Source organism: Pan troglodytes, chromosome 19 (genome assembly GCF_028858775.2).
Source record: "Pan troglodytes isolate AG18354 chromosome 19, NHGRI_mPanTro3-v2.0_pri, whole genome shotgun sequence".
NCBI classification, from domain to species: Eukaryota; Metazoa; Chordata; class Mammalia; order Primates; family Hominidae; genus Pan; species Pan troglodytes.
Genome location: NC_072417.2, coordinates 13,153,134 through 13,168,865, shown reverse-complemented (window position 1 = coordinate 13,168,865; position 15,732 = coordinate 13,153,134). Strand labels below are relative to the sequence as shown.

General features: G+C 41.8%; 1 protein-coding gene across 11 annotated transcripts in view; it reads right to left on the bottom strand.

Moving 5' to 3' along the window:
• PAFAH1B1 (platelet activating factor acetylhydrolase 1b regulatory subunit 1) overlaps window positions 1-15,732 on the bottom strand; it is an 88,626-nt gene that overhangs the window by 7,796 nt on the left and 65,098 nt on the right. For 9 of the 11 annotated variants that reach the window (XR_010152717.1, XM_063798001.1, XM_016930498.4 and 6 more), the window contains 5 exon segments: window positions 8,498-8,582; window positions 7,864-7,938; window positions 6,752-6,958; window positions 3,627-3,795; window positions 1,187-1,289 (listed from right to left, as the gene is read on the bottom strand). Coding sequence is in view for 10 of the 11 variants with exons in the window: in XM_063798001.1 (XP_063654071.1) it covers window positions 1,187-1,289; window positions 3,627-3,795; window positions 6,752-6,958; window positions 7,864-7,938; window positions 8,498-8,582 (639 nt within the window). In the remaining variant the exon portion in view is untranslated. 11 annotated transcript variants of the gene reach the window in all.

The following is a 15,732-nucleotide window of genomic DNA, read 5'->3' as shown; positions in this document are numbered from 1 at the left end:
CAGAATAAGTGTACAATCCTGGTTAATTAAAGTAGGAACAATAAGCTAACAGACATATCATTAAGGAGCTAATAAAATCAACATCTAGAAGATAAAATGTGTACAAGAAATAAAATCTTTCAAAACTAAATGCACACTTAAAAATATTTCCAGCCATATTGGAAAAAAGCTATGCTCTACTAATCTGAGTAAAACTAGTAACTTTGTACTACAAAAATCAAGTGTAATTCTATGCACAACCAAATTCAGCCTAACAGAGGTATACCAGCACAAAGATTATTTACTTTTTTTTTTTTTTTTTTTTTGAGACGGAGTCTCGCTCTGTCGCCCAGGCTGGAGTGCAGTGGCGCGATCTCGGCTCACTGCAAGCTCCGCCTCCCGGGTTGACGCCATTCTCCTGCCTCAGCCTCCCGAGTAGCTGGGACTACAGGCGCCCGCCACCACGCCCGGCTAATTTTTTGTATTTTTAGTAGAGGCGGGGTTTCACTGTGTTAGCCAGGATGGTCTCGATCTCCTGACCTCATGATCCGCCCGCCTCTGCCTCCCAAAGTGCTGGGATTACAGGCGTGAGCCACCGCGCCCGGCCAAAGATTATTTACACTTTAATTTAAACCCACAGAGAGATCACCTAAAAGAAGACCACAGAGGAAATAAGCCATTACACAGAAATGCTTCTCAAGGACATAGAGTCTCTCCTTACAATGTCTCTGTGCTCCTTTTTGGGAGACATGTACAGATCAAACTTAGTTTTAAAGTATATTTAATATGACTGTCATAATGATCATTCCGGGTTAAAGTAGAAATGACTGCAACACCAGAACACAATTTTGTTTTTTATAAATATGTCTTTAAGCTGATGCCTTTTCTTTTTTTTTGAGACGGAGTCTCACTCTTGTTGCCCAGGCTAGAGCGCAATGGCACGATCTCGGCTCACTGCAACCTCCACCTCCCAGGTTCAAGTGATTCTCCTGCCTCAGCCTCCCAAGTAGCTGGGAATACAGGTGTGCGCCACCACACCCGGCTAATTTTTGTATTTTTAGTAGAGATGGGGTTTCATCATGTTGGCCAGGCTGGTCTTCAATTCCTGACCAGGTGATCTGCCCACCTTGGCCTCCCAAAGCGCTGGGATGACAGGTGTGAGCCACTGCACCTGGCCGCTGATGCCTTTTCAACTAAACTTACTTACCCAGTTTGCACTTCCCACATTTTTATAGTTTTATCCCTTGAGGCAGACACTATATGATCTCCATTGGGCATGATGGCTACTGAAGAAACATTGTGGTCATGGCCTAAAACACATAACAGCAATATATTATGAAGTAATATACCACCAAGAGCAATGAAACATCAATTGACCATGGGATTTTACCATGGGGTTTCACTATGTCAAAGCAAGTTCTAAATACACTGGATTTTATACAAATTGGATAAGAAACCTGGATTTACACGATAAAGTTAAAAAAATCAGTAAAACAACAATCCACAAGGAAATAGTCAACTCCATTTAGGATTAAATTTCAACCTGTACAAATGGTTTAAAAACAAAAGGCATCACGATTATCAACATTTGAATATATTCATATACTTACCTCAGTGAGTCTGAATGTTTACATATGAACGCTAGGAAAACAATTTTTTTTTTTTTTTTTTTTTTTGTGAGGCAAGGACTTGCTCTGTTACCCAGGCTAAAGCGCAGTGGTGCAATCATAGCTCACTGTAGCCTTGAACTCCTGGGCTCAAGAGCTCTTCCCACCTCAGCCTGTCGAGTAGCTGGAACTACACAGGTGTGTACCACCACATCTGGTACCACCACACCCACAACTATTTTATTTTTTGTAGAGACAAGGTCTCCATATTTTGCCCACACTGGTCTCGAACTCCTGTCCTCAAGCAATCCCTCCTGCCTTGGCCTCCAAAAGTGCTGAGATTATAGGTGTGAGCCACTGTGCCTAGCTTCTAGGTTGATATTCTAAGATATAAAAAAGATAAAGCAAATGGATACGAAAAATGGGGAATTGGTTCTCTGTTTAAAATGGTGGGCCAGGCGCAGTGGTTCATGCCTGTAATCCCAGCACTTTGGGAGGCCGAGGCGGGCGGATCACCTGAGGTCAGGAGTTCAAGACCAGCCTGGCCAATATGGTTAAACCCTGTTTCTACTAAAAATAAAAAAGTTAGCCGGGTGTGGTGGTGCTTGCCTGTATTGCCAGCTACTTTGGAGGCTGAGGTGGGAGAATCATTTGAACCTGGGAGGTGGAGGTTGCAGTGAGCAAAGATTGTGCCACTGTACTCCAGCTTGGGTGACAAAGCAAGAGGCCATCTCCAGAAAAAAAAAAAAAAAAGGTGGTGTTGGGGGTAAAAAAAAAAAATGCATTAGAAAGAACTCTTTTTAAAGTTAGAGCTAGAAGATATAGGCAACTTAAAGAAAAATAAATGATAGACCTTACGTGGCTCACGCCTATAATTCCAGCATTTTGGGAGGCTGAGGCAGATCAGGAGGTCAGGAGTTCGAGACCAGCTTGACCAACATGGTGAAACCCCGTCTCTACTAAAAATACAAAAATTAGACGGGCGTGGTGGCGCGTGCCTATAATCCTAGATACTCAGGAGGCTGAGGCAGGAGAATCACTTAAACCTGGGAGGCGGAGGTTGCAGTGAGCCAAGATTGTGCCACTGCACTCCAGCCTGGGCGACAGAGTGAGACACAGTCTCAAAAAAAAAAAAAAAAACCAAAAAACAACAACAAAAAAACAGTGTTCATGCGTGGAATTCCTGTAATTATAAACTTCCCCAATGCATTTAATTTGGGACAGAGAAAACACAACCTTCAAATTATGCCCTCTAGGTAAACACAGTTTACTCATGTGTTAACATCATGGATAATCTGTATGTGTTCCTTGTACAAAATCCCAACATTCAAATGTCATCATGTATAAAGAAACAACAAAAATCCCTACGTAATGAGCATCTCCTATGTGGCAGGTACTACACCAAGATGATTTATCTTATGACTTCATCTTATCCTCATGACAACTCTATGACTCTGGTATTATTACCTCTGTTTTGCAGATGAAAGAGGTTTAAATTTTCTAATACCGTAAGTAGACAAGTAGGAATCTGAACCCAGGTGTCTGACTCCAAAGCAAATTACTCTCTTTCCACAAAACATACTGCATCAGAAAACAGTTCCCACAACAAGACCCGGGAAATAATGAACGAGGGCATGGGGTCTGTGCGCTCAGCTCATTTCACTTAAGTGAGCAAGAGAATCTGGGCTCGTTTTCACTCGACCTACTCTCTCTGGACTTCAGTTTCCCAACTAACAAAAATTAAAACACAAACAAAACCATTTTTAACTCAAATACAGATAAATGACCTGGCAGTTTTTCTTACCAAAAAATACTCATACAAATATTTTATGTAAAGTACTAAAAGATACTTAAAACTTCCTAATAGAAAGCACTCTCAACTACTGTGGCTTATCCCTGGACTATCTACATGGTATGCTCTTCCACCAATACTGACAATTAAGAGGTGAATAAAGGAACACTGTACACTGTTAGAAACAATATTCCTTCTGAAGTACCATGATAGAAATTACTATTAAAGCACTATCCTCTACCCCTTACCGTGCATGGTTCTGATGCATTCAAAGCCCTGAAAATCCCATAGTTTAATGGTCATATCTGCAGAACAGGAAGCCAGAAGCTTGCCGCTGTGGTCGAATGAAATGTCCTGTACAGAGTCTGTATGTCCTTTAAGAGTTCGTTCAAAATCTCCAGTCTCATAATCCCACACCTGTCAAGTGAACAGAAAATTGCTTAACACCAACTCCATCACTCCTTTCTTGTTTCACATTTGCACTCAGCAGGCCAGTCTGGCACCTTATTGAGTAACTAACCGAACAAGTAACAAAGGATAACTATTTTAGAAATATTGTATCTCATGTATAAATTGGTCTCTTTTTCTACAGGGAAAACTAATGTTGCAATTATTAAAATCTATCTCTAGAAGCACATTTATAAGGTTTCTATCACATAACCAACTGTAACAGTGATAAGGTATATAAAGTCACAAGACACAGTCCGCTCCCTGTCTCAGAGCAGGAATGACATGTAAATAAGGAAACTTAAGGGGAAGAAATAAGAGGAAAGAAAGAGAAAGAGATGGAAAGGAAAGGGAAAGAAAGGGGAAGGGGAAGGGAAGGAGCTTCAGAGGGCTATAGCAGGCATTTGTATGTAGAATATTTGAGGAACAATGGATGAATACTCAATCCTACTAGACCAGCAGAACTCAGACATCTAAAGGGCCAAGGAAAGATTTCAGAAGATGTTAACTGTTCACGAATAGCAAATGAACACGAGCATATGTCATTTTGAGTTAAAAAATAAAATATGGCCGGGCGCAGTGGCTCACGCCTGTAATCCCAGCACTTAGGAAGGCCAAGGCGGGCGGACCACGAGGTCAGTTCGAGACTATCCTGGCTAATATGGTGAAACCCCGTCTCTACTAAAAAACACAAAAAATTAGCCAGGCACAGTGGTGGGCGCCTGTACTCCCGGCTACTCGGGAGGCTGAGGCAGAATTGCTTGAACCTGGGAGGCGGAGGCTGCAGTGAGCCAAGATCATACCACTGCACTCCAGCCTGGGTAACAAGAGTGAAACTCCATCTCAAAAAAAAAAAAAAAAATCTAATTGCTGGCTAAATCACTATTATAGAAAACATTATAGTGAACATTTTTTAATATAAAAAAATTCTGTCCTCATTTTATAATACCTAGGTCAGACAGTAATGGGGAGAAACAATTAGTGGGTCAAAAAGTATAAACTTTTAAAGCCTTCATATACTCTATTAAATTGATATCCCGTAAGACTGTATCATATGTAATGAGAATGACTACTTTATCAAAATCTTATCATCACTGGGAATTCTTATTTAATAGGTAAAATACCTTGACAATTTGACACACATATATATGTATGTGTGTCTCACTCTTGTCGCCCAGGCTGGAGTGCAGTGGCGCGATCTTGGCTCACTGCAAGCTCTGCCTCCCGGGTTCACGCCATTCTCCTGACTCAGCCTCCCGAGTAGCTGGGACTACAGGAGCCCGCCATCACTCCCAGCTAATTTTTTGTATTTTTTAGTAGAGACGGGGTTTCACCGTGTTAGCCAGGATGGTCTTGATCTCCTGACCTCATGATCCGCCCACCTCGGCCTCCCAAAGTGCTGGGATTACAGGCATGAGCTACCGCGCCCAGTCCAATTTTTTTGTTTTTAAGACAGGGTCTCACTCTTCGCCCAGGCTGGAGTACACTGGCTCAATCATAGCTCACTGCAGCCTCCAACTCCCAGGCTCATGCGATCCTCCCATCTCAGCCTCCTGAGTAGCTAGGACTACAGGCATGAACCACCATACCTGGCTAATTTTAAGTAGAGACGAGGTCTTGCTATGTTGCCCAGGCTGGTCTCTAACTCCTGAGCTCAAGCAGTCCTTCCACCTTGGCCTCCCAAAGTCCTAGGACTATAGGCCTGAGCTACCACACCCGGCCCATAATTTCAGTGTTTATTTCTTCTGCTGTTAGTAGTAAGGCCAAACCGTCGTTACTATTTGGTTAGTTGTTACTACCTTTTTGAGACAGTCTCGCTCTGTCGCCCAGGCTGGAGTGCAGTGGAGCGATCTTGGCTAACTGCAACCTGTCTCCTGGGTTCAAGTGAATTTCCTGCCTCAGCCTTCCAAGTAGCTGGGACTACAGGCGCACGCTGCCATGCCCAGCTAATCTTTTTGTATTTTAGTAGAGATGGGGTTTCTCCGTGTTGCTCAGGCTGGTCTTGAACTCCTGAGCTCAGGCAATCCACCCGCCTCGGCCTCCCAAAGTGCTGGGATTACAGGCGTGAGCCACCGTGCCCGGCCAATTGGTTATACTTTTGTAAATGAAACTTAATATCTGTAACTTACTTTGAAATAACCCTTAGGATAGAGGCATCTACCTAAATCTACCTGTATTGCAACTATCTTATCTTTCTGTAGGTGGTTTATACAACGGTCATTTTATTGTGTCTGGAACAAAGGCAACTTAAAAACAACTCTTTTCCTAATTAAAAAAGCACAACATTAAAAGGTAATAATATTTTTACTGTGAAAAAAAATTTTTAATGAAATACGTAATTTATAAAATGAAAAGCTCGTATATTCCCATACTCCTGGAAAGCCAATTTTAAATACATCAAGGAAAGCCCAATTTAAATGAATCCTCTACTGAATTCTTTTGCAGTATAGATTCACCCTATCAATTACTAGTTTTGTCAATCAGTATTTCACACATAACCTCCGTTTAAAGGTAAGACACACACTTTTCATTCTCCAAGAACAAAAATTGTTCAAGCACAAGGTGATGTACTGACATCAACTCAGTTAGTGACACCCGACTTTCTCAAATTCACCATCAAACTTACCTGGCAGCATGCCTCTCAGGAGCCACAATGATATTTTATTCCAATTCTGTCTTTTAAGATTTAGAACCAAATCACACGTTTCAGAGTACCTCCTGTCCCTCCTCATAGGCCCTCATTTTCAGGATCTTTTAATTTTCTTCACCCTATTAAGTCTGCTTTTTTTTTGAGACAGAGTGTGGCTCTGTCGCCCAGGCTGGAGTGCAGTGGTGCAATCTCGGCTCACTGCAAACTCCGCCTCCCGGGTTCATGCCATTCTCCTGCTTCAGCCTCCCGTTAAGTCTGCTTTTAACAAAAAATTACCTTAATTGTAGCATCCTCTGAAGCAGAGACCATAACACTGAACACAGGATGGAAAATGACTCGAGTGACTGGACTCCTGTGACCACTCAATGCATATTTTTCTGGCGGACGGGGAATCCATTCTTTTGGGTCTCGTTTCTGACCAAGAGGTCCACCTGACGTAAATTCTTCTTTTGCTTCATTTAGCTTTGATTCTAATTCCATAACCTTGAAAAAGAACATGTAGTTACGTACGTACAGATAGATTTCAATAAAAATAGCATGTGACATTTTAAAAAACTGCCTTTATTTTGCAACTATGTATGTAGGATACTTGAAAAAATTTCAGTAATCTCCAAAGCATTTGTCAAATTTAAATGAAAGTTATTTATTTTGTACAGCATCAAAATCTAAGTCATGTGAGGAAACTAAAAATTGAGAAAAATTCAGTACAATTGCCTTAACTCTTTAACAAAAAGAAAAATTTCGATTTGTATCTGGTGACAGAGTCCTCTACTAATTAGAGAAGGGCAGTGAATTTGTCTTGGTCCCTCTAAGGCTGCTACTCTTAGTAAGTTCTTTCCAAACCACATTATATATGGTAATAATAATATTAATAAAAGCTAATATTTATTGAGCATCTACTATGTGCTAAGCATTTTTCTAAGAGCTTTATATGATGAACTCATAACAATGTTATTTACTTATTCTAACTTTGCCTATGAAGTATCCATTTTAGGACTGGAATATTATTTGTTGTATTTACAGATAAAAATAAAAGCTCAGAGATAAAAACGACTTGTCTACGAGCACATTTTAGTGCTCTTTTCCCAGCATCAATCACAATGGCTCCATGTATTCTTTCCTTCTAAGTGCACAAATGAGTTCTTTCAGTATCAATTCCTCAAAGTCAGGACTATGCAGATTGAACCCAGTCAGCAACTCCAGATATGTGAATTACCATGTATCTGCAATAATATGCCTAGGTCATACTTTTCATGAAGCACAAAAAATGTATTTTTATTTGCTTTTTAAAGATTAGATGCAATTATTAATTAATGCAGAAGAATGTTATTTTCAGAAAGTTTATATAACTGAATACAACTAATTTTAAAGAAAAAAGACTTAGTTACCTTCTTTTGTAATCTAATAACAGATGTCCATTTTTTTTCCAAAAGACCAGCATACTTTTTATCTAATTCTTCATTCTAGAGAAAATAAATTTAGAATTTTTAAAAAATGGCTTAACTATGATCCTCAAGACAAAGATCATTCATCTTTAAGCCCAAATATTACTAAAAATCTGATTATAAAAAAAGGGAGTGGCTGGGCATGGTGGCTCACCTGTAATCCCAGCACTTTGGGAAGCTAAGGCGGGTGGATCACCTGAGGTCTGGAGTTTGAGACCAGCCTGGCCAATATGGCGAGACCCCATCTCTACTAAAAATACAAAAATTAGCTGGGTGTGGTGGTGCGTGCCTGTAATCCCAGCTACTCGGAAGGCTGAAGTAGGAGAATCGCTTGAATCTGGGAGGCAGAGGTTGCAGTGAGCCGAGATCACGCCACTGCACTCCAGCCTGGGAGACAAAGTGAGACTCCATCTCAAAAATTAAAATAAAAAATAAAAAATAAAGAAGCGAAAATCAAGTTCAGTACCAAGTAGACCACAATAACAAATGACAAAATTGTGCATAACTGTTAACTACAGATACTTGAGTAAAAATCCACTCATTAACTATACTTTGAATTGTAAAAAGTAAAACATACCATATCTAATTCAGCTTCCTTTTTAAAAACTGAATATGCCTCTTCATAGCCATTTGAACGAAGATAATCTGCTATAGCTCGATTTCTGAAAGAAAAATTCAAATGACTCCTAAAAAAAAGACCTCATTTCTATTCTGAAGAAATAGAATTTATTTAAAATCTCATTAACCCTGAAGATACTCTTTTCAAGAGTATTCCCTTTCAAATCATACAAGTATTTCATTAAAAAGGACACCCCCGCAAAGCCTCCAGAAATTTTAGCCCCTGTCATACTACATCCATAATATTATATTCTTAGTTATAAGTTTTTCTTTTTTTTTTAACATCAGAAGAGAAACTTCATATTTATAAGTTTCAAATGTGTTGCTTACCTCACAAGCTGTAGGCACTCTATAGATCAAGCTATGGCTCTGTGACAGCAACCATCAATTTTGCTAACATTTACATTTAGTCTTTCTTTACCACTTGTTATACGCTCAAGGGCTGACAGCTGGAATTTAGTTTTGCAGAGAAAAGTTTTGAGAAAACTAAAGTATTTTCATATTAGAAATAACTTTGAACCATTGGAGTGGGTGAAAAAAAGCAATCATACAGTATAAACTTAGTGTACTGTCGTAGAATGAGACATTCATTTAGAATTAGAACTTGAAGGTTAGAGAAGCTGAATTAGCCTTTTCATGTTTGCCTTCTACAGTCTGAGTACGCTTTATACAAAATGCTTGGGACCAAAAATGTTTTGGGCTTTATAGATGGAGAGAGAGAGAGAGAGAGAGAGAGAGATAGAGAGAGAGATAGAGATAGATAGAGAGATAGATAGATAGATAGATAGATAGATAGATAGATATAGATATATATCACAAAGTCAGGAGTTGGAGACCAGCCTGGCCAACATGGTGAAACCCCGTCTCTACTAAAAATACAAAAATTAGCTGGCGTGGTGGCACGCCCCTGTAATCCCAGCTACTCGGGAGGCCAAGGCAGAAGAATTGCTTGAACCCGGGAGGCGGAGATTGCAGTGAGCCAAGACCGCGTCACTGCACTCTAGCCTGGGCAACAGAGCAAGATTCCTTCTCAAAAAAAAAAAAAAAAAAAAAAAAAGGCCAGGTGTGGTGGCACATGCCTGTAATCCCACCTACTTGGGAAGCTGAGGCAGGAGAATCACTTGAACCTGGGAGGTGGAGGCTGTGGTGAGCCCAGTTCGTGCCACTGCACTCCAGCCTAAGCAACAACAGCGAAACTACGTCTCAAAATACAAAACAAAACATACTCCAGTAGTATTGTATAACTGGTGGGATTACTGGCTTTAATTCAATGGTATGTTTAAAACAAATCAGCAAAGAAAGATAACAGGGAATTACCAGCAAAAATTTTATGTTCCAGGTAATTATGAGCATGCCAAAAATCAACGTAGGTTAGGCCAGCGCAGTGGCTCACGTCTGTAATCCCAGCACTTTGGGAGGCCGAGGCGGGCAGATCACAAGGTCAGAAGTTCAAGACCAGAGGCCGGGAGCGGTGGCTCACGCCTGTAATCCCAGCACTTTGGGAGGCCGAGGTGGGCGCATCATGAGGTCGGGAGCTCAAGACCAGCCTGGCCAACATGGTGAAACTCCATCTCTACTAAAAATACAAAAATTAGCCAGGTGTGGTGGTGTGCGCCTGTAGTCCCAGCTACTTGGAAGACTGACGCAGAATTGCTTGAACCCGGGAGGCAAAGGTTGCAGTGAGCTGAGACTGCGCCACTGCACTCCAGCCTGGGAAACAGTGTGAAACTCTGTCTCAAAAAAAAAAAAAAAAAATCCAGAGAATTTTAGCACTACCACCTTTGATGCCCTGCCTCTCAATATTTAAGCCAACAATCTGATCCAGTTAACGTAGAACCTTTAACTTCAGCAAGGTGTACTACCGTTACTAAAAGTAAGAAGTAAGTAAAGACTGAAGAACCTCAGCAGGTGGCAGTGGCTCACACCTGTAATCCCAGCACTTTGGGAGGCTGAGGCGGGAGAATGGCTTGAGCCTGGCAGGTTGAGGTTGCAGCAAGCTGTGAGTGAGCCCCTGCATTCCAGCCTGCCTATCAGAGCAAGACCCTCTCTCAAAAAAACAACAAACAAAACAAAACAAAAACCCACAAAACTCTTGGTTCTAACAGCCTAAAGAGTGCTTCTAGGGCTTGCTACTAACTTCAGTTGTTGACCTAGAGTTGATTTTCATCAGCTTTATTTTATTTTATTTTTTGCTCTGTCACCCAGGCTGGAGTGCAGTGGTGTGATCTCCGCTCACGACAAGCTCTGCCTCCTGGGTTCACACCATTCTCCTGCCTCAGCCTCCCCAGTAGCTGGGACTACAGGTGCCCACCACCACGCTCGGCTCTTTATTTAGAGACAGAGTTTCACTCTTATTGCCCAGGCTGGGGTGCAATGGCGTGATCTTGGCTCACCACAACCTCTGTCTCCCAGGTTCAAGCGATTCTCCTGCATCAGCCTCCAGAGTAGCTGGGATTACAGGCAGGCGCCACGATGCCCAGCTAATTTTGTATTTTTAGTAGAGACGGGGTTTCTCCATGTTGGTCAGGCTGGTCTTCTCAAACTCCTGACCTCAGGTGATCCGCCCACCTTGGCCTCCCAAAGTGTTGGGATTACAGGCGTTAGCCACTGTACCTGGCCTCATCAGCTTTATTAAGGATGGAATCTTCACCTCTTTGAAACCAGTCACTAGAATTAAAGAGAAATTCACACAGAAGTAAAATGGAGTAGACCAAAACCAGTAATACTATAAAGAATCAGAGAAGGCTGGGCGCAGTGGCCTACGCATGTAATTCCAGCACTTTGGGAGGCCCAGGAGGGCAGATCACTTGAGGACAGGAGTTCAAGAGCAGCCTGGCCAACATGGTGAAACCCCATCTCTACTAAAAATACAAAAAATTAGCCGGGTGTGGTGGCAGGAGCCTGTAATCCCAGCTACTTGGGAGGCTGAGGCAGGAGAATTGCTTGAATCTGGGAGGCAAAGGTTTCGGTGAGCCAAGATTGCGTCACTGCACTCCAGCCTGGATGACAGAGTGAAACTCCGTCTCACACACACACACACACACAAAAAGAGGTTAAAAAAATAAAAATGGTTAAGAAAAATAAAAAAGAAAATGGTTAAAATCAAAACTGAGATGAAGGACTTTTATCCATGAGCAAACAGATCCTAGCTAGACACAGCTTAGGCTTAAATATCAAACTATTACAAACATAACGAATGAAATTATTTTCTAAACTATTACAAGTTTATGAAAATGCCAGGATTCGATTTTAAGCACTTTAGCTGACTTCCTACATTCTTTTCATTTGTTTTTATCCCCTAGGGTAATTTCTGCAGCTGTAATACTAGTCATAACACCTCATCAATACCACCCATAAGATTTTTTTATTATTTTTTTATTTTTTGAGATGGAGTCTCCTCCAGGATGGAGTGCAATGGTGCAAGCTCGGCTCACTGCAACCTCCGCCTCCTGGGTTCAAGCAATTCTCCTGCCTCAGCCTCCTGAGTAGCTGGGATTATAGGCACCCACCACCACGCCCAGCTAATTTTTTGTATTTTTTGTAGAGATGGGGTTTCATCACGTCAGCCTCCCAGAGTGCTGGGATTACAGACATGAGCCACCATGCCTGGCCAATAATAGTATTTTACAAACTGTATACTCTAGCATTCTAAGAATGAAAAAGTTCTAAGAGTTCCGTAACCATTTTAATTTCATTGCTCATATGAAGAAAAAACAAGGTTAAGTCAAAGGCTGATGAACTGAGATGTTTTCTTACTAGACCCATTTAAAGAGATACACTAAAGCCAGGACAATCCTAAGCAAAAAGAACGAAGCTGGAGGCATCACACGCACTACCTGACTTCAAACTATACTACAAGGCTACAGTAACCAAAACAGCATGCTACTGGTACCAAAACAGACACACAGACCAAGGGAACAGAACAGAGACCTCAGAAATAACACCACATATCTACAAACATCTGATCTTCAACAAACCTGACAAAAACAAGCAATGGGGAAAGGATTCCTTAATTAATAAATGGTGCTCAAAAAACTGGTTAGCCATATGCAGAAAACTGAAACTGGACCCCTTTCTTACACCTTATACAAAAAATAAGTCAAGATGGATTAAAGACTTACATGTAAAACCCAAAACCATAAAAATCCTAGAAGAAAACCTAGGCAATACCATTCAGGACACAGGCATGGGCAAAGATTTCTTGATGAAAATGCCAAAAGCAACTGCATCAAAAGCTAAAATTGACAAATGGGATCTAATTAAACTCAAGAATTTCTGCACAGCAAAATAAACTATCATCAGAGTGAACATGCAACCTACAGAACGGGAAAAAAAAAACCATCAAAAAGTGGGCAAAGGATATGAACAGACACTTCTCAAAAGAAGACATTTACGTGGCCAACAAACATGAAAAAAAGCTCAACATCACTGATCATTAGAGAAATGCAAATCAAAACCACAATGAGATACTATCTCACACCAGTCAGAATGGCGATTATTATAAAGTCAAGAAACGAAAGATGCTGGCAAGGCTGTGGAGAAATAGGAATGCTTTTACACGATTGGTGGGAATATAAATTAGTTCAACCACCATGGAAGATAGTGTGGTGATTCCTCAAGAATCTAGAAGCAGAAATACCATTTGACCCAGCAATCCCATTACTGGGTATATACCCAAAGGAATATAAATCATTTTGCTATAAAGACACATGCACACATGTTTACTGCAGCACTATTTACAACAGCAAAGACATGGAACCAACCCAAATGCCTATCAATGACAGACTGGATAAAGAAAATGTGGTACACGTACACCATGGAATACTATGCAGCCATAAAAAGGAATGAGATCATGTCCTTTGTGGCGACATGGATGAAGCTAGAAGCCACCATCCTCAGCAGACTAACACAGGAACAGAAAACCAAGCACCGCATGCTCTCACGCATAACTGGGAGTTGAACAATGAGAACACAGGGACCACAGGGAGGGGAACAACACACACCCGGGCCTGTTGGTGGGGGTGGGGGTTGAGGGGAGGGAGAGCATCAGGACAAATAGCTAATGCGTGTGGAGCTTAAAACCTAGGTGATGACTTGATAGGTGCAGCAAACCACCATGGCACACATTTACCTATGTAACAAACCTGCACATTCTGCACATGTATCCCGGAACTTAAAGTAAAATAAAAATTTTTTTAAAAAAAGATACACTGAAAAGGCTAAGCTTGCATATTCAGGGCAGCAATGGAGATAACATGCATTCCTCTAAAAGGTCCAGGGGCCCAACAAATCTGAGATGTCTGCAGGGCTGTTGAAGGCTCTGGGAAGGTAACACAAAAGACCAGGCAGTATCAAGCATGACACCACCAGGAGCACACATGGAGTCATCTTTAGTACCCTCCTCCAAAAGACACCTCTCACACCACCCCAGGCTATACTGTTTTAGATAACAAGATGAAACTATATAGTCTTGGGAGAGAATGCGAATAAAATTTATTTCCAGGGCAGAGATATACAGGGGATCATTCCCTAAGCTGCAGCCACAGGATATCAATCAAGTCTCAAACAGGTAACAAGGCTTCCTAATTTTTTTTTGAAACGGAGTCTCACTCTGTCACCCAGGCTGGAGTGCAGTGGCATGATCTCGGCTCACTGAAGCCTGTTTCCTGAGTTCAAGTGATTCTCATGCCTCAGCCTCCTGAGTAGCTGGGATTACAGGTGAGCACCACCATGCCCGGCTAATTTTTTTTTTATATTTTTAGTGGAGACGGGGTTTCACCGTGTTGGCTAGGCTGGTCTCAAACTCCTGGCCTCATGTGATCTGACTGCCTTGGCCTCCCAGTGCTGGGATTACAGTCATCAGCCACCACGCCCAGCCAAGGCTTCCTTTTTTTTTTTTTGCGAGGCAGTCTCACTCTGTCGCCAGGCTGGAATGCAGTGGCACAATCTCAGCTCACCACAACCCCACGATTCTCCTGGCTCAGCCTCCCGAGTAGCTGGGACTACAGGCGTGTGCCACCATGCCCAGCTAATTTTTGCATTTTTAGCAGAGACGGGGTTTCACCATATTGGCAAGGATAGTTTGGATCTCTTGACCTTGTGATCCGCCCGCCTTGGCCTCCCAAAGTGCTGGGATAACAGGCGTGGGCCACTGTACCTGGCCTTTTTTTTTTTGAAACGGAGTCTTATTCTGTCATCCAGGCTGCAGTGTGGCAATCTCGGCTCACTGCAACCTCCCCCTCCTGGGTTCAAGCGATTCTCCTGCCTCAGCCTCCTGAGAAGCTGAGACTACAGGCACGTGCCATTAGGCCCAGCTAATTTTTGTATTTTTAGTAGAGACGGGGCTTTGCCATGTTGGCCAGGGTGGTCTTGAATTCATGATCTCAAGTGATTCGTCCACCTTGGCCCAAAGTGCTGGGATTACAGGTGTGAGCCACTGTGTCCAGCCAAGACTTCCTAAACTTTCATGCTACAATACCCTACTGACTCTTCAGGGAAAGGGCAGCACAGATGTGATGAGTTCCTGGCCATAGGTCTTATACTTCTCCAACCTCACGTACCCTAAGAAATCTGTCTGACAAATTGATTGCCATTACCATTCTTCACCATCACATTCTAAGATAACTACTTCCAAAAGGTAGTTCAGGATTTAACTACTACCAGTCTTAGGACAAGTACAAGTTCAGCAAGAGGTTATAATGAGACCTTATCCATGGCAGAGACAAAGTGAAGAAGAATGTAATTCAGGCAATGCAGGGTGAGTGGACCTTTATCTTCCCCATCAAGCAAAAAGAACCCTGTACCCAGTATACTAGCCTGCTCCATTCCATTTCTTTTCATCAGACGGCTGGGTCTCAGATGACATCCTGATATACCCTCCAGCCCACAGTTGCAACAAAAGCCAAAAATGATCTACCAGTTAAGTATATCACACTGCACTTTTTAAAAAGCAAAACCAAATAAATAAACAAAAAATATGCATTACTGTTCATTCTCGTATTTGGATTAAATTTCTTGAGTAATGGAAACACAAAACAGAGGGCAGTCACTAAACAGTTGTTTTCAGCCTCCATCCTTATTTATCTGTGCTTCCCTCTTTACCCTTTTAACCTGTTAAGAAAAATAACATTACTGAAAACTAAAATACTTAAAGGTCTAAGAGAGAAAGGGGGTTGGGGGAGAGGGAGAGAGAAT